Below are 17,350 nucleotides of genomic sequence, written 5' to 3'. Positions count from 1 at the left end.
CTCTTTCTTTGTTTGGCTGTAACACTTAAGAAAACAACAACTCAGAAAAGGAGATTTTAAAGTGTTAATCTCTCCCTAATCTTGTTCTCTAAAATTTTACCTCCTTGGTAGTTATCCATCTTGTTAAGCGATAATGTCTTAACTTAAAAAACCTCTTAATAACTTGTTCCAACCTTACTCCCCCGGCCCGCATCAGGATATTAAATCAGAGACACTCAATAGAATAAAACAAGATTACTTCTGAAAAGTACTAGAGATCTCTTGAGACGATGTTTAACAGACAAAAACCCGGAAAATAGTTGAAAAGTGGTCAAAACAGCACGACCACATGCACAAACGCACGCGAAGTGTCGGAATCACACAGTCTGCCGACAGGAAAAGCTGTAAAATACAGCTTCCGTTTTCTGTCACCTCAAGTCACGAAATGGCAAGCTCATGACTAATTGAATTAAGCATTCAAGGGTACTTTAAGGGTACGGGTATGTTTCTTTCATTTTAACAAATTTTAAGAAAGTTCTTTTTGATCAGAAGGGGACGTGACATGAAAAGAAAATGGCTTTTGCGTGACAGTAGATTACGTTGGTTTTTTCAAGTTTATCAATATCGAACAAGATGTTAACTAATATGCAAGTTTTAAAGTTGTGTATTTCAACGAAGAACATCAAAGCATCTATTTAGCACAATAGAGAGGATTAACACAATTGGATTAGGAAATGATCTCGTTAATTAAGTTAGCTTGATAAAGGGCAGGAAACCCATCAAAGACTGAACTTAGAAAAAAGAAAAAAATATAAAGGAACAAGTGATCGAGCGTGGAAGGAAAAAAAAAATCATTATTTCATGATGTTATCAATTGTACAACCAATTGTATGCCTTATCTTATTGCAATACCGGCATTACATCAATAGATCTTCATGGGGTGGTCAGTTTACAGATGATGGCCGAAAACACAAAAACAGAAAGAAAAAAAGCTTTTTGTCGGTCAAGGGTTTTAACTAACTCTAATCTGATGTTTGGTGATGGACATTAACCCTTGCCTAATGGTTGAAGGTTTAATTGCAAAAGCTTCATTACTGAAGTATCTCAGTTGAAATTTGAGATTCGAAGAACATGGGTAGGCGCTTGAAGCCAAGGACTTATTTAGTCCGTGTGGCGAAGAAGTATCGAGAAGTCGTGAGGAAGTGATAATTTTTAAATCAAAAAGTTTAATTTCCTGTATGGTGAACCACTAGATGTCCGTATCTTGGTGCCAGGCGAGATCTTATATCCGGCACACTGGACTGCTTTCCTTCATATACAACTAAAGTTTTCAATTCTATTTGATTTCTTTAAAGCGGCACGTCATAGAGACGAGAGGACGAAGCACACGTGTTTCAGAAGCATTTTCGACAGGTCGAATTCCCCAGGAACCTTCGCATAGTATCTGTTGAAGGTATGGAAACTGAGATGAATCGTATACTATAACACTGGATAATTTAGATTTTATAAATCTCAACTCCTAACTGGACCTATTTTAAGAGACTGGTTTAAAACTGGATCATGAATGCAATTACTCAATCGCTCGCTAAGCTTATAGTTTGTATTTTTGATAGTTCTGAGCTAATATTAAAGCTGGGCGACCTTGTACCAGCAGCCTGTCAACTCGAGCTCCACATATTAGAATTCGGAGGCAAAGCTGGCCAAGAGAAAAACTTCACCGGGGAAAGCAAATATTCCATTCATAAAATGATGGTTTCTTGGAATTTATTAAAGTGTGGTTGCCTGAGAGACTGATAATCAGTTTGCAAAATTTTCTCCTTTTGGAGTGTTTTACATTCCTCACTATCATTTCATTAGTCAAACTGGTTTATAGCAGGGGCCCATATTATAAATTCGGTAATTAAATATCCTGCTTTTACTTAGTCTCCTTCGCAGCCGTAAAAAGGGTCGTCCTTCACGCAACTCGCTGCGTGACGACCCTAATAAGCCACCTTTTGACTCGTCTTAGTTTGCCTTTTACCAGAAAATTGTACGACGCGTGGGATGACGGGAAAGCCGCTCGTTTCTTCCCGTCATCCTCCCTGTCTAAGAATTTTGTTCACAATGTACAGGAGACTGGGCATGAGTTTACACACCGATGCAATGAAACAGTGTTTCTATCAGAATCTGATAATTTCATTAATGTTCGATTTCTTATAAAAAGTCTCAACTGAAAGAATTGCATTCGTATGAAGATTGTAGACTGTGTTTTTCAATTTCCGACTCATGGGTCAAATACTCACGGAGATCAGAGAAATGTATGAAATTTTTATTTTATTTCTGATTCTAAATTCAGGTAGTTTTGGATTTGAGTTAAAGTTTGATTTAAAAGTATTTTGGACCAAATTTGAAACGTAATACCATTTTACTGAAGTGTCTCGTGACGAAAAGCTTTCCACCGAAGGTCACGCAATGTGAGTGGCATGCTCTGATCATTAAGTCACGCTAGTCGTTTGTAAACTCCTGAGACAAAGAGTTCATAAGGTCAGTCTGTCTGTCCAAATTATCAATTAAAGTGAATCAACTTCTGATTTCATGCTGCGAAAGTTTTTGGAACCACCTCATTCATTATCGACTAAATAAAAAGAGAATATCTGCAAATGAAGAGATTTGAAATCGAACAATCCCCATAACTGGCTTCTTTATAACCGAGCCCGTAACACACTCTGTGTCTGTAAAACAAGCAAAGCATCCATTAGTTAATTGATTAATTTCCTCCTAAGTGATTACCTCACACCTGACACATTTGATTTCAATGTACTTTCCAGAGTGTGTCTTTTTGCCGCGAATTAAAACCATTCATGGGATTGCGGTGAAAAAAGAAAAGAAACCTTGGTTATTCTGTGATAATGTTAAGAGTCGTTCGGTTAATGGTGAATCGCTGGGGTCATCGACCAGTTTTACTTTCTATCTGCTCAAGGTCGAGGCATTTCGTCAACCGAGTTGTGGATAAGTAATAAGGTAGGCCGCTAGAACAGAACGAAATAGCACTGAGAAAGAAGCCTTAAATTGCCTACACATTGGGCCGCGGCAGCACATTTCGCTCTTCACTTGCACCAAAGCACTAGTTGTTGGGACCTCTCTTCTTCAATAGAGCCCTATTTACAAGGGCTCCGTAAGAATGAGTGTACGCTTTTTGCAAGCCTCCCTCGATTGACGACGTTAATTTAATTAGAAATAATGAATAACATACAAATAGCCACAGTACAATTGATGACCGAGTCAAACTGATCACTTCGTTTGCAGCCGATAAACATGTAACATCAATTCACGCGACCGCAAATGAGAAATCACGAGATCGCGAAATCGATATTGGGCTGAGGAAAATGACCTTCTTCGGAGAGGAATGGAAATTGAGTTAATAAAAAAGAATGATTTAACCTGTCATACTAGGTTTGGAAGAACGATTAAGTAACAATAGATGACGTAGGTCTGAGGGCACATTCTACACGTCTGGGTAACGCAGAATCAATTAAAACAATCATAGAACACACTTGTCGAAGCAATCCTCAATTGACAATTCCAAATTAGCCATCTCACTGGTCAGTTTATCTCTCTGCTGGACGTTTCTTCCTTAACAAAAGATGTCGTTGCTTTCGCCGGGAGAGATGGAGATTGCTTTTCTCACAAACAGCATGCCTTTTGACATTTCACGCTGAGCTGAACGACCCGTACTGTCTAACTCGGACAGACCTAAAGGCAAAACTGTTTAAGTTTTGATCATTAAAATGCTTGAGAATCAAAATGTGTTCCATACGCCAATGGAGTTCTCCATCCCTAGCCCTCAATTGCCTTATTTATTTCCCTTAACAGGTTTCCCAAAGCCAACAGCTAAACCAAACGGGTCATTACGGCCACCAGACAATCATCTAATTTTCAACACTTCTCCCCCGAAAAGGGGTAACCGCTAAGAATTAAGGTCATTTTTTATTCGTTTTGACAGTTAGGGTCCCCGTCGGCCATCTGAAGCATTCAGTTTCAAAGGAATCTTAGAATTTGCTCAATGCTAAGTCTACGCTGTGTGGCCAGCTAGTGGAGACATGTGATTGAAGGTTAGTGAAGATACAGTTAACGAAATAGTGATAAAACACTCTTATATTGAAAATGGAGTAGTTTCGGAAGTAGGTGTTTGAATGATACTCTTTTAACAAGGAGCGAGATACACGAAGAAATAACGATGGCTTAAGTCGCTAAAGATTGATTTAAACAAGCCGCCATTGACTGATAAACAACAGCTATTCGCAAAGCCGCTGTGTCGCTGCTTTTTCCATCATGCAGGGTTTTGATGAAGTGCACTTAGATTGCCTTCAGAACCAATGTTTGCTAATACCATAGCGTGGATATTGATGCTACATTGAGGAAAAATTTGAGGACGTTGAAATAATTCTTTGAGTTGCGTCTCAGTGTAAATTGCACATTTTCCGGGAGCGCAACAGTTGTTTGACAACCGAAAAAACTCGATGTGGAATCGTGTATAAAGTCCTTAAAATAGCAAAACTTCAAAACACAACTGATGAATTGTTTACTGAACACTTTGGCAGCCACCCAATTAATTTCGATCAATTGTGTTAAGATACAAAATAATAACAGTCATATCCCATATGATTGGGTTTTAAAATTGTCAAACAACTGACTTCTACGAATATTTTTTCCACCTGCGCTAGAGTACTGCAAACTGACAAATAAACAACATTGAATTTATCGTACTTTATCAGCCAAGCTTTCCACTGCAGCAAACATATTTTGATCTCGATGTACATCTCGGATCAGTTACAAGACAATTTAGCTCTCCTGCGAACGCGGGTTTGTGGGAGATCTGTGAAAAAGTGACACCAGGGTGAAAAGTCTGAAAATGAACAGCTTTTAACCAACACTCATGAAAATAAAAGCCGAGTCACTACAGAACAGTGGCAACATTGTCTTGATGTAAAACAACATTCTCACAGCTAAGTAAACCACGATTAGTTGGGAACGCGTTGACCTTACATTTTGGTCGAGGGCTGAACCATTTTTTGACGGAATATACAGTGTTCCATATTTCTTGTGGGTTTTCTGTCGTTTTTGTATGCTTTTTAATTTTTGTGCACCGTCAAGTGAAAATTAATAATGAAATCGTAGAAGTGAATTTTACTCAGTGAAATCTGTGATTATATTAGAAACATCCAGGCTTTAATTGAGTTATTATTTTAATAAAAGAAGTTTCCCTAATGACGCCCAGTTGAAGTTATCAATTCAGTTATTTTTTTCTGTTGGAGGAAATTCAGGTGAAAGAGATAAACAAAACGCTTTCTTTGGATTATAGCTATCACAACGTTTTATTCTATTTAAACCTCTTTGGTATCTGAAATGAACCTCTCAAAACTTTTATCTCTAGTTCTTCTAAGAAACTGTGGAAAACTTGGACGTTCTGAACCGGAACTACAGCTTGCGAACTAACCCCAGAAAAGAGGAAAAACAGAACGTGAAGTTCATAACGTTACTAAACTTGCAATTCAAAAAACTGTTTCTAATTAACTTATTTGTTGAGCATAGCTCAATACTTACCCATGGCATTGCTACTGTCGAGAAAACAAGGAGACGACCCCAAAATAGTCCTTCAATGAACTTATCGGAACTTACTTTTATCAAAACCTTGTTGAGATTTCTATTCGTAGTGTCATAGTCTTATAATTCTTTCAAGTTGGTCTAGTTAACTCTGCGGAGACTAAATTGGTCATCACGGGCTGACAAGAGAATGAGATTCCATGGTCAGTAAAGTAATGCAGACATACCGTTTTTATCTTCAGAAGAGACAATGATATGTGGCCTTGTCGCTGCAAATGAGATCCATATGCTAGGCGAGATAATGAACCGTAATATATGTTTCATAACAGTTATACTCAAGCTGTTGTACAATTTGTAAGAACAGCATTGTTACTGAAGTCGCGTGCTATTATAAGCAATTACATTCGATCCAAAATCGCCCGCAGATCATGTTTTAAAAATTGTTGTCAAACCTGTCAGATTTGTTTTTCATATGGTGGCCCGCGCATGAGTGGAATAATCACGCTTACGTGAGATACGTAACGGGCGAAGGAAATAAATCATTTTTCGGCTTCCGTTTTAATGAGCTCTTGATTGAAGCTGAACATATGTTTGGCATATAGACCCATTTTTGATGCAAAAATAAATTGAAGAGGTTGATATTTCTTCTCCGTGCCATTAATGGCTGAACCTGATTGATCACCGATGTTACTGTCTGTCGAAATCGAGGTATGTTACATTTGTAAAAAACGCATTTTTTAAAGGTTATGTGATGGTAAGTACTTTGTTCAGAGCTCGTTAATATCGCCCGAGAGCTTCAATACGTTCTATTTTTAGTTCTTAGCATCGAGGACGAAAATATTTTAGCGCAGACGTGATAGAAATACGTACGAAGTAATCCCGGTTTAGCTCTTCCCGTTTAGTTCCGAAAATTCATTGTCATCGTTAGCTATTTATACTTGGCAAAACACAGTTTATATCTTTACCAGTCAAATGGCTGGTTCAGTCTTGTTAACGTTCCCTGTACCCTGAGGTTCAAGTCCGCACAAACCGTGGTTCTTCGTAATTGGGTTTTCAATTCAATTCCCAGCTGGTTCTTTCGATAAAATTCATCAAGCTTATCAACAGAAAATCTTAATTATCCTACTGCACCAGTGACAAACATTGGTTTCAGAGATAAACCCCACCAGCACATATACGTTTGCTATTATATGGACACGGTTACGGACTAACCGTGGCTTTCCCAGCAGGCGGGGTCGAGTGTTTAGTCTGTATAGGAATGCTATAAACAGCATTTATTTTCCATAACTTAAAATTATTCTAAAATTCGCGATGCGAAAAGTTTCCTTGGCTTATTGTTTCAAAACCCAATCTTCAACTTCCAACATCCAAGTCCCCAAAACGCTCAGGAATTTTTGCGTGGAATAATTTAGCCTCGGTTCGAACCGAAGCTTAGTTATTCCACACGAACATTTCTCAGCGTTTCTTTACTGTTCCTGAAACTCAGTGCAAAAGTTGTGTCGCCGAAAATAAGCTTGGTTATACTCGAGAGTGAAGGGAAGTTCGCACAGAGCAATTGTGGTGCGACGTACGGAATTCGCACGTTTGCCCAGTGCGTGTTGTCATTTCCTGTTACGTTATCAGCCGCAAATTAACTGCTGTTGTAAGTTTTTCATAAAACGGATATTTCTATCCCTAAACTTGGAAAATAGCAAGAGAAGCAAGAGAAAGACCACATCGGCTCACTGAGTTTCTGTCAGCATGTAACGAGGCAAGAAAATAAAATTATACTACAATTTATCTTTCATGGCAAGCAAGGTCAAGTTGAAGAGGTGCACTACCCCGCGGTGATAAGAAACTGGAGCAGAGTTCTATTTTCAAGATCGCGGGAACAACTGAATTTATTATTACCAAGATAAAATAACATGGCTAAGAAAATATCTCGCTTTCGATATTTTAAACTGACCACCCAAGACGATTAGTTTAACAGCCTGTAGCTCAATGATCGGATAACTGATAAACATTAACATTGTAGGAAATATTGTGGGAATTTCTTTTCCTCTAACCGTTTCTTTCCGGGGGTAAGTAAAACAATTTTTTGACATGCGTGGGTTTGCTGAGGGCACTAAGTTAATTAGAATTTTCTTTTTTTTTAAGTTAAGAAATTTATCTTTTCACCCTAGGATCGTTTACATAAAAATTATCGGGAAATGCTATTGTTTTTTTTGTTTTTTTTTTTTTTCGCGCAGTAAGTGTTTGATTTTGCCGGCTTGTAGATGTTGCATGAAATGAGTACTTTCTCCTCGATCGTTGCTGTTTCAAAAATTGAAGTTTTACTTAATTATGCGGTAGATTGCTAAGGATAACTTACTCCAACCCAAAATTCAGTTGTCGCAAAAGGGGTCGTTTATGACAGAAAAAACTGTCTTGTTATGTTATGTTAAAAAAAAATGTTATGTTGATGAAAGGACGAAAAACAGTCTTATATACATTATTATACAGTTGAAACACGGATTTGGTTACGATTGTTATATTTACTGTAAAACTACAAAATATCCTTTGTGAAGAGTGAGTCTGAAAAAAAGAAATGAATTTCCGGCTTAGGAAAAGGTTGAAAGATAGCCAAAATTCTTTTACTTTATTTTGCATATGGTAGTTCGTCTAAAGAACTGTACCACTAAAACATAAAAATATAGTTATCACAGAATCCGATAGTTATATCCTCACTTCCTAAATTTTTGTCAGGCAGTGGTTATTCGACTTTTAAGATGTACTTTCCTTCCAAAACAGCGAGTTATTTAAAAGTAAATAACATATATATTTACTGACCTTAGGTCATATTGCGTGGTCTTAAACGGCAGCGGTATTTGCCTATTATAGCCGTTTAGTATAATTGCATTAAGCTCATCATTCATTAGAACTGTCTGAAGTTAAAAAGGATTCTTCTCAGCTTTTATCAATTGTTGAATAAGTGCAACTTGGCTGTATTTTATGTTAAGAATGATTTTGTTTTCGTACTTGAAGATCAGACTGGTATTTGCTTATAAAGAAGCAACTTAGCTTGAGAACTAAACAATATCGTAATTGAAATGCTCAAAGACCCTCCGCTTTTACAGAATACCGACAAAGGCTGTGCTTGTGCAATAGCTTTACCCCGAAATTAACACTTCACCAGACCTGCCTCGTGTTAACCACCATTAAAAACCGCTACTATTGTGCAACATCAAACAACGTCGGCAATAACACAGCAAGCTGCGTGTTTAATCCGTTAATATCAATAATGGAAAAACCAATAATTTGTTTACCGCAGAAACGTTATATTGTCATCATCGGTTTCCGGAGAGCTTTTATTGGTGCGGATTTAGCGCGTTTGTCGTCATTTCCAAAACACTTCACTGCTGGAAATGTGCAAGTAAGTCGCGAAAAGCGGTCACTCAAAGGCTTACTGGCTTGAAGTCTGTTGACGGGGTTTTTCTAATCGGACTGTTATGGAATGCTTTGATCATCTCATCTTTTATGAGCATAGCTGTTACGAAAAATAAGAGTTCTTTCCGTAAGTGGATTGCAGAGATAAGGACTTGAAAATTTGTAATGCACCGAGTATGTGGAGATAGGAAGTGGATAAAATTTACGTATGTATTCAAGGATTGTCGCTATCGCTAATAGACTTATAATAGTGGTAATTAGTTATCTGTCCTACTTGCTTATTTTCTCCTTACAATGTAACGAAGTTTTGTATATTGTTGTGACTGGATTTTGGTGCAATGTTCAAAGGCTGATTTGACTATTTTCTATGGATTGACAAAGTTGAAATTATTCTCTGCTGTGTTGATGTTTGTAAACACAGCGGCCTTGTGAACACAGCCAAGACTGATGTCTTTACGAACTCTATCGACCGTGAAATTTCGCGTCGAACAACAAAAAGCCTTTTATTTCACAGACTAAAGAGCTAAAGTACAATGACAGAATCGCTTTGAAATTTTCGGCAAAATGAAATATTTCGTGTGTTCTTTATGAGCTTTTAAAAGGAAAACACCGCAAAAACACGTCAAGTGTAAGCTTCCCCGGGGAAGTTGAAAGTATGCATACAAAAAAACAAAAATTTTTTAAATGCTTTCTTTTATTTCATGTAGTGAAATAACAAAAGTGGAGTTACACACCCGAATGAGGTAATGGCCTGGTATAAAGCAAATCGGGGGCGACTTGACGAAGGCCGTTTGTCCGGGCAAGCTTAGAGAGACGATCTCGGAAACAACGACAAGAATTCAACTTGTTCAGGTCTCAAAAAAACCAAATGGAGTGGAAAATGGTAAGTTACTTTAAACTGCAGAACTTTTAATCAATAATTATTTCATGACTGTAATAATAAGAGGAAAGTTTAAGTTCAATTGGCGAATAATATCACTGTTAAAAAAAGTCAGTGATGGACTGTGGAATTTCAATATTGCTGACAAGTGCGCGAAGCAAGAAATGCTTTTCATCAAGTGCAGTGAGATCAAACGGAAGTTTTCGAGTATTGCTCTCAAGCCAATGTTCCAATATTTTTAAAACAAAAAGGCGCGTGTGTCTCTCAGTATTATTAGAATATAACTGCTTCGTCATTTCAAAGGCTAAAATAATTGAGGGATCACCCCTCCTTCACCGGAGCACACAATTCTACAATATAAAGCCGTGAAAGAAACGCTCATAACATTATGTTTAGCTTCTTATATAACATTTCAGGGCCACAGAGAAAAATATTCCGTATTTGGATTTTCAAAATTTCTTTTTTGTGGATTAGCTATGTAATGCTCAACAACGGAACGGCAGAAAAAAATTAGAGAGTAAAATTTAACATTCACCAGGGATATTGCTCGTTGAAACTTTCTTTCAGACAAAATACTTAGAACCAGCTTCCCCCCCCCCAAAAAAAAATCATACTTCAGCAAGTTTTCCCACAAGTTTTGATTATTGCGATAAACTTTTTTTTTTAGAAATAAATGAAATGACAGTTAATTATTATTGTAGTTTCTTTCGAAAACTCTAAGAGTTCTTTGTTGTTTGAGAAGTTTTGTCATTGTATAGCATTTTGTATCGCACTTGTTAGCACAACTTGAGTTATATTGATTGTAACGGAACTCTAGTTCATCAACACAATCAATGACGAAAATTGGAGCTGACCGCTCTCTTGACCTCTATAAGTGAAAAAAGAAAAAGAACCTTTAGATTTCTTTGCCTTTATGGCATGTACCACTAGATGTACGGAAAAGGTACCAATGATTTCAGTACAGTTTGCTGAGAAGCTTTGGAAGCCAAAAAAACGTTGTTTAAAGCGCGCTCTATGCTTTTTGTTGGTTTTCCACGTGCGTGCATCAATAATATAGCAACGTCACATCCTTTCAAATTTCAAGAAATCTAAGTCAGTGTATGCGCTTCCTGATTAACTAGAAAGCAGCGGAAAGACCTTTTTTTTTAACATGATAAGCAATGAAATTAACAAGCTAACGTCACCTCTTTAGAAACGTCCCGATCGTGAATGACGTCATAACGCTGTGGTTGCATGGAAATACAGTGGTTACGGCATCTCCAAAAGATATGCATGTAAGCGACACCAACTGTCTCCAAGACATTTTTACTAATCCTAAGCTTTCGTCATTCTGCCAGATACTTTTATGTATAATAGCGTTTATTACAACGACAAGACTGTCCGGTGCTAAGGCGAGAGGAAAGCTACGAGGAAACGGTAATGGATTGAGACTATATAAACTAACTACACGAGGAAACTGTGATCCACATGCCCCGCCAACACATCGACGAATGGCGCGCTTGTGGAGTAAACTGGGATTTCATCTTGCAGTATTATCCAATGGTACACTACATGGAGTGAATAACACCTACTGCCGACAAACTAGCAGATGTAAGAAATAATTCATGATATGAATTTATATTGTAGATGGTCATGACCGTTGGGAAACTTAGTTGTTGCCTAACTCAAAGGGTACTAGAATCTTAGTTATCTGCTAAAGTTTCGGGGATTTTTCACTGCTATCAGTTCAAATTTCAGGCCATTTCTCAACTGTTAGTAAATTTCGCAGACCTTGGATCTCAATCACTTAAAGTACAAATATCACTTCTCAGCTGACAGCGAAAAATTAAACCAATTCTCAGCTATTAGACAGCACACATAAAGGCCCTCTAACTCTTGTTTTCTGTAGCATTGGAGGTTTATCGCTACTCCCCACTGGGCCGGATGCTAGTCCATTGCAGGTGGTTCCCAAACCAAGGGATTGTCTCTTGCCCAAATCTAACCGTGTTCCCTCACTTTTCTTTGGCTTTCGGACTGGACTTCTGGAGTCGAGTCAAAAAAGCAACGGATTAAACTGCGTAAAGAGGCTGTACCAAATCGTGAGGTTTTCAGCACGTGAGCGACATGCTTCTTAAGTTCCTTAGCGAGACATATCAGCCATTTCGGCCGACTGGAAAATTTTAATTTCATGCGCTGTGCAATATACTGCTGATCATTAAGAGTATTGATCATTGCATCCTACGCTCAGACGTCTGCTATTGTAGTCACCATATCTTGTATTCAGCAAAGGCATTCACGCAATACTTTTGTCTGCGTGGGAGGCTAATATTAGCAGGCCTGCGACAATCGGGTCCATTTACAATTGTTTTAAGAGTGTTTCCAGATCTTTGACTTGAACTGAATGAATCTCTTTGCTGTGTAAGTAAAGTCCATGTACATAAAAATTTCACGGAAATTTGGTCAAAGTTGAGGATCAAATCGAATGCCAGCTTAGCCTTGACACCTGTATCACTGCTATCTTGCCTAACCCATCCTGCCCGTGAAATAATAATAATAATAATAATAATAATTAATTGACTCACTAGGGCTGGTTTAATTCACGATTTTCTCACAGTTTTCATTGCCTGTTGTTTACGAAACCGTTCTCCGAACTTGGCAACGGACACGACACTAGCCTCTATCCTTTCTTCGTACTTAATCGAGTAATTTTCCTTGAAATTAATATCATTATCCTTCGCAAATTCTATTTCAGGTCTGTTTGAGCTTCAGTCGTGTGGCACAAGTGTTATAAGAATAAAAAACGTTCAGTCAGGATTATTTGTTGCTATCAATAAAGCTGGAAAAGTCTATACCACTATGGTAAGTACTTCTAAAAATTTTTTTTTTTTCAATCAAAAAGTTTTGAAGGCAATGAAAGATCAGTGTACATCGAGGAAGCAGGAAAATTATTAAGCGGGTAAAGATAAAGTTATAATATATCTAATTGGCCATTTATCGCGAGAGGCAGGCTGAAACGCAATATCTGCGTTACACCCAAAAGGTAAGTTTTGTACTCTGCCGCAATCTGGGAGAGCAAAATCAACGAAATAAAACGCTCACCCAATATTTGATTTCGTCTGGTGTGTTAAGACTTTCCCGTTCTTCAAATTGTGAAAATTGTTCCTTTTTCTGCCAAATCCAAGTCTTGTTGTTCATTCTTTAATTACGTAGTGTACTTTTTACATTGAAAAGATATGTTCTTGACACATCGACCGCAAACATCTTACCCATAGCTTAGAAACGTCCAAACTTTAAGCTATTATACAACCGGTTCAGTTTTCGATAACAGTTTGATATTATAACTTGTTATCACGCCCGTAGACTCAATTAGCCTAAAACATTTACGAAGATCAACACAATCAGTAATGATCTTTGCTTGTGTTTCAACAGAAGAGCCATAAGGCGGATACAATGCTAATTCAAGAGCTTCGTTCAAATGGTTTCACTGTGTTCTGGTCGGAAAGAATTTTCAGAAAGAAAAGTTCCATGAGGTTCCTTGCTCTGAAGAAAAATGGCGCAATAAAAAAAGCTTCTAAGCCAGAACTCAAACACAAGTCTGTACAGTTCACGGTAATGCTTTGCTCAAGACAACAGAGACGAAAATCTTCAGCCGAATGTCGAATTTAGGACAAGACAAAATATCATTGGATGCAATCATTACCAAGCAAGGCTGACTGAAAACGCGAGCCTCGATTTCAAGCACACGTATCATCCTGACGTCATCTCTGTCCAGTCCAATCTCGTCCCTTCTTTTATGCGTGGAAGAAAAAAAAGAGCTGGAAACGAGATTGCAGAACATCAGCGAGGGATTTATTAAAACCAAACGAACATTGTGTACAATATATTTATTGAATCAATCTTGGAGTCTGTACAGCTAAGAAAAATACACCCAGCCATTCGTCAATGGCTTTCCAGCACTGGTTGGGTATTGACATTAAAACCAAGACCTATTTATTTCTTGTTAGGATTTATAAATAATCTGTTTTGATAGAATTTGTACTGGTTATCGACAAGAGAGTATGAAATAAGAGGAGGAACCCTTGTGCGAACCCGAGTTATTTTTGGATTCACGCACGCGTGGAAGTTCTCCTCGCGAATCCGCACGCTACACGCAACAAGACGATCGTGTTTCACATAACCAACACGAAGATTTATTTCACAACGCTGTAATTTGTTCACTTATCGCTGATTCCATCCTCTTGTTTCGTTTTTTCGTTTCCAAAATATTGAATTCAAATTGGATTCTCGCTGCAATAAGGCGCAGGGTGAGGAATTCCTTCCCTTAAGTCGTCTCTTGTAAGAAATATTTCGATCACACTTGCTGGTCTATAAAAACGGTTACTTTTACGTGAAAACAAAACAACCAAGAATATATTTTCAACAACAACGTATTCTTGCAGGTAGCAGGAGCCCATTGGGTAATGGGTAATGGGCTCCTGCAGGTAGTCATTTAATTGACCTTCATAATAAACTTTTCCATAAAAGAGATATTTTTTTCAATTGATAACCTCCGAATAAATGTTTCCCAGTCAAAACTCTCAATAAAAAAGCTTCTTTATAAAAATTGCTCTCGTAGCATCATTTGGCGTTGTCACGTAACAAGTGCGCGTTGCGTGACTGCCCCAAGCAACAGCTGCGTTGGCCCTACTAACACTTATTAAATAAAGATTTCTCTATCTCTAAACAGACGTAAACTTTCATTCTTATTCAGGCTTACCATGAAAGATTTAACGGTTTCTTTCAGCTTCCAGTTTACTTCACGGTCGTTGTTCGAGTCGTCACGAAATGCTTCTCGAGGAAGAGTTTCGTGACGCGTAGAAAATTGGGTGACAACACTCAAGAACGGTAGCGACGGAGACCCCGTTTTACATAAGAGTGTCTTCTAAAATGAAACACTGATTCAGATGAATTTCTGGCAACGATTCCAAAGGTAAAATAACCTTTCAAGTCGAGAAGCAGTCCTGGGGCCCGTTTCTCGAAAGCCCCGAAAACTTTACGGGCCCGAAGAGCCAATTTTAGTTAAGGTGGTATGGTACCCTCGAATGGACCAAAAAGTTTGTTTAAATATGTTGAAGAAAGATCAATTGTGTGCTATTGCACTCAAGAAGAGAAATTAAATTTCTAGAGTTTTACTCAAAATGGTTGCTATGGAAACCAGCCACAGCCTTTTGAGGTAGTGTTTTATAGTATTGACGCCAACACTTCCTGCTCTTTTACAAAACAAGGTTTGACTATCAAATAAGCATATCATGTAAGTTTCTGTTTTTTTTCTGTGCAATGAATCTAAGTTTTGACAGTTAACTCTTATTTTCAGTGCTTTTTACAGCTTTATTTGGAAATAACCTTATTTTTTACCACACCCAGTGGACAAATCATCTCATGTCACGTGACAGACCTTAAATTGTTACGATTTTTTTGGTTTATGACATCACGACACTATTGGTCTTTGATCAGCCCAAGTTTCGGGAATTCTACTTAAAAACCTTGCAAAGTAGAAATGTTGGCGCGAAGTCAGTCGGTACAAAAGTAAACTTTTGAGAAAAATGCACTTAAAGTTTGTTACACGAAGTATTAAGCATTTAACGAGCCACAAATAGCGGGGGGAGGGGTGCAGATTGGATCTCGGGGGAGGGGGTGCAATGGTTGTTCTATTTTGTAAAAAGTTACCGCAGTTGTGGGAAATATTCCTTTTCATAAGGGAAATGAATGAGCCTGTGATGGCAATTTGAGGCAAAGCTTTTCACAAATAATTATACCAATCGAGTTGTGCATGTCTTAAAAGTTTTTTTCTAAATAGTTTCGTACATATAAGTTAAAAATAATCTATATTTTTGGTCACGTTCTTATAGTAAACAGTCGTTGCTATGGCCGTTGCTACGTGGAAAAACTTATACCACTGTGTACTTTCCTTAAATTTCACACTCATCTGGAAGGAAATTCGGCAAGATCGTTTCAAAATGTTTTTGACAAGTCCTCAAGGGTCTTAAGTCTTGTATTTCCAAGTAATTGAATTTTTCATGAACATCACCATATTTTAGGGTATCATACCCCCTTAATCAGTATTAAAAGACGTAGAGGTGTACACGCCTGAAATTTCTTGTATGAAGGGAACTCCGTTCGTATTAAGCATAGGAGGAAAAAACAGCTCCGTAGTCATAAGATTTGAGATTTTGCTACGGCTTTTCGGGACCTTCGAGAAACTGGCCCCTGGCTCCCATTTTACGCCATCTCCCCTACTCCATCCCCGCCCAAGCCCATTCTAAAATTTTGCCTCGTTTATCTCAGAATCACTTGTGTGCCCAGATTTTCTACCTATAAAATTCCTTTCAATCTTTACACTCTCAATTCAAACACCAAGTATTAATTCTCTTGACTTAAACGCCTAAGAACACTTTAGGATTGGTCCATAGCTTGGGTTGAATCCAAGCAGTTCTCAAGGATAAATCGTGCTACATCACATGACGACCAATACGACACATGAGACGTGACTGCAGACCAGTAGTTACTTTCCATTTTTCCTTCTCGTAACGTGTAGTCGAGTCGCTCTTTCAAAACTGGAAGTGAAATAAATGAAAAATGACTACATTTAAAGAGGAGAACCACACTAGCCACAGAGGAGTACTGGAAATTAAAGTACGAACCGTGGACGAGTTTCTTCCCTGATCGCGCGAAAATTGGAGTGAGAGCATAAAATCGCAGAGAGGGGTGATGGAGCGCGCGATGGATCCCTTACGTGTCTTCATTCGTACGGGACTGCTTGCTACGCAAGCCTCTTCCGGGCGTTCAGTTAGTTGGCGCGGAACGCGAAAAATGGCGCATGAAAAAATAGGGGCGAAACACGGCGCAGGAAGGCTACTAGCACCAAGCCTCTCTCTCCTTTATTTCGCTCCGCCCCAACTGACTGAATGACAGAAAGAGGTCATTGCCACGCAGGCTTAATTTCGTGTAACTTAATTATCACTCAAATGAGGGAACTTACCTTTTGCTGGGACAGTGATGTGTTCCTCCTTCTTGGCTTGTTCGTCTTTCTTGGCGCCTCCATCAGTTTCCGACATTTCTTCAGATTCTTGACTCGAGTTACTTGACGTAGACGGCTTGGAAGACCCAAAGAGGCTGGCTATCCATCCCGTTCTCTTGGAAGAAGCGGACGAGCTCCCGTCTGTAACGGCATGCCCTTCGGCGCATGCGCCATTAACTAACATGAATTGAAAAGACAACAAGCATGGGTACAGATCTCGACCCTTAACATTGAAGTACCGTACTTTTTCCCATACACTTTGCCTTGAGGCAGGGGGTTAAGTCTATTCCAACTCCGGATATGAGCCTGCAGACCTTTCAACGTAACGTAACGTTCCGGTTTCCCCGGGACTCGTAGTTCAGTTCACCCGTAGTCATTTACACCCCAGAATGGAGTGAGGCACTGTTATAATAGTGTCCTAACAACAACAGCATTTATCTATACAAAAAAGGAAATAAAGAACACAA

The 17,350-nt window shown here is 38.4% G+C and overlaps 2 protein-coding genes across 4 annotated transcripts in view; one reads left to right on the top strand and one right to left on the bottom strand.

Moving 5' to 3' along the window:
* Positions 1–2: 2 nt before the first annotated feature.
* LOC145470866 (putative fibroblast growth factor 1) lies at positions 3–13,601 on the top strand. Of its 3 annotated transcripts, none has more exons than XM_081454747.1 (5): positions 3–1,432; positions 9,675–9,850; positions 11,185–11,437; positions 12,579–12,685; positions 13,256–13,601. In XM_081454747.1, the coding sequence occupies exons 2-5, from the start codon at positions 9,836–9,838 to the stop codon at positions 13,490–13,492; spliced, it is 612 nt and encodes a 203-aa protein (XP_081310873.1). In that variant the 5' UTR covers positions 3–1,432; positions 9,675–9,835; the 3' UTR covers positions 13,493–13,601. The 3 variants fall into 3 exon arrangements, with proteins under 3 accessions (XP_081310873.1, XP_081310872.1, XP_081310871.1); XM_081454746.1 differs by lacking the exon at positions 3–1,432 and adding an exon at positions 3,339–4,070; XM_081454745.1 differs by lacking the exons at positions 3–1,432; positions 9,675–9,850 and having other exon boundaries at positions 10,954–11,437.
* Positions 13,602–13,695: 94 nt separating this feature from the next.
* LOC145470865 (phospholipase DDHD1-like) overlaps positions 13,696–17,350 on the bottom strand; it is a 14,012-nt gene continuing 10,357 nt past the window's right edge. The window contains exons 11-12 of the mRNA XM_081454744.1: positions 16,845–17,060; positions 13,696–16,419 (exon numbers count right to left, since the gene is read on the bottom strand). Of these exons, the coding sequence (XP_081310870.1) occupies positions 16,259–16,419; positions 16,845–17,060 (377 nt within the window). The 3' untranslated portion in view covers positions 13,696–16,258. The remainder of the gene's footprint in view (positions 16,420–16,844; positions 17,061–17,350) is intronic.

This window comes from Orbicella franksi, chromosome 15 (assembly GCF_964199315.1).
Source record: "Orbicella franksi chromosome 15, jaOrbFran1.1, whole genome shotgun sequence".
NCBI classification, from domain to species: Eukaryota; Metazoa; Cnidaria; class Anthozoa; order Scleractinia; family Merulinidae; genus Orbicella; species Orbicella franksi.
Note: the sequence above shows the minus strand (reverse complement) of the source record. Positions and strands in the feature narration are given on the sequence as shown.

Bases quoted from the DNA above. Each gene is read 5' to 3' on its own strand.
- LOC145470866 (XM_081454745.1), top strand. From the start codon at position 11,116: ATGCATGTAAGCGACACCAACTGTCTCCAAGACATTTTTACTAATCCT. The intron at 11,438-12,578 runs GTAAGAAATAAT...ATTCTATTTCAG, and splicing joins CTGCCGACAAACTAGCAGAT to GTCTGTTTGAGCTTCAGTCG. The intron at 12,686-13,255 runs GTAAGTACTTCT...GTGTTTCAACAG, and splicing joins GAAAAGTCTATACCACTATG to AAGAGCCATAAGGCGGATAC.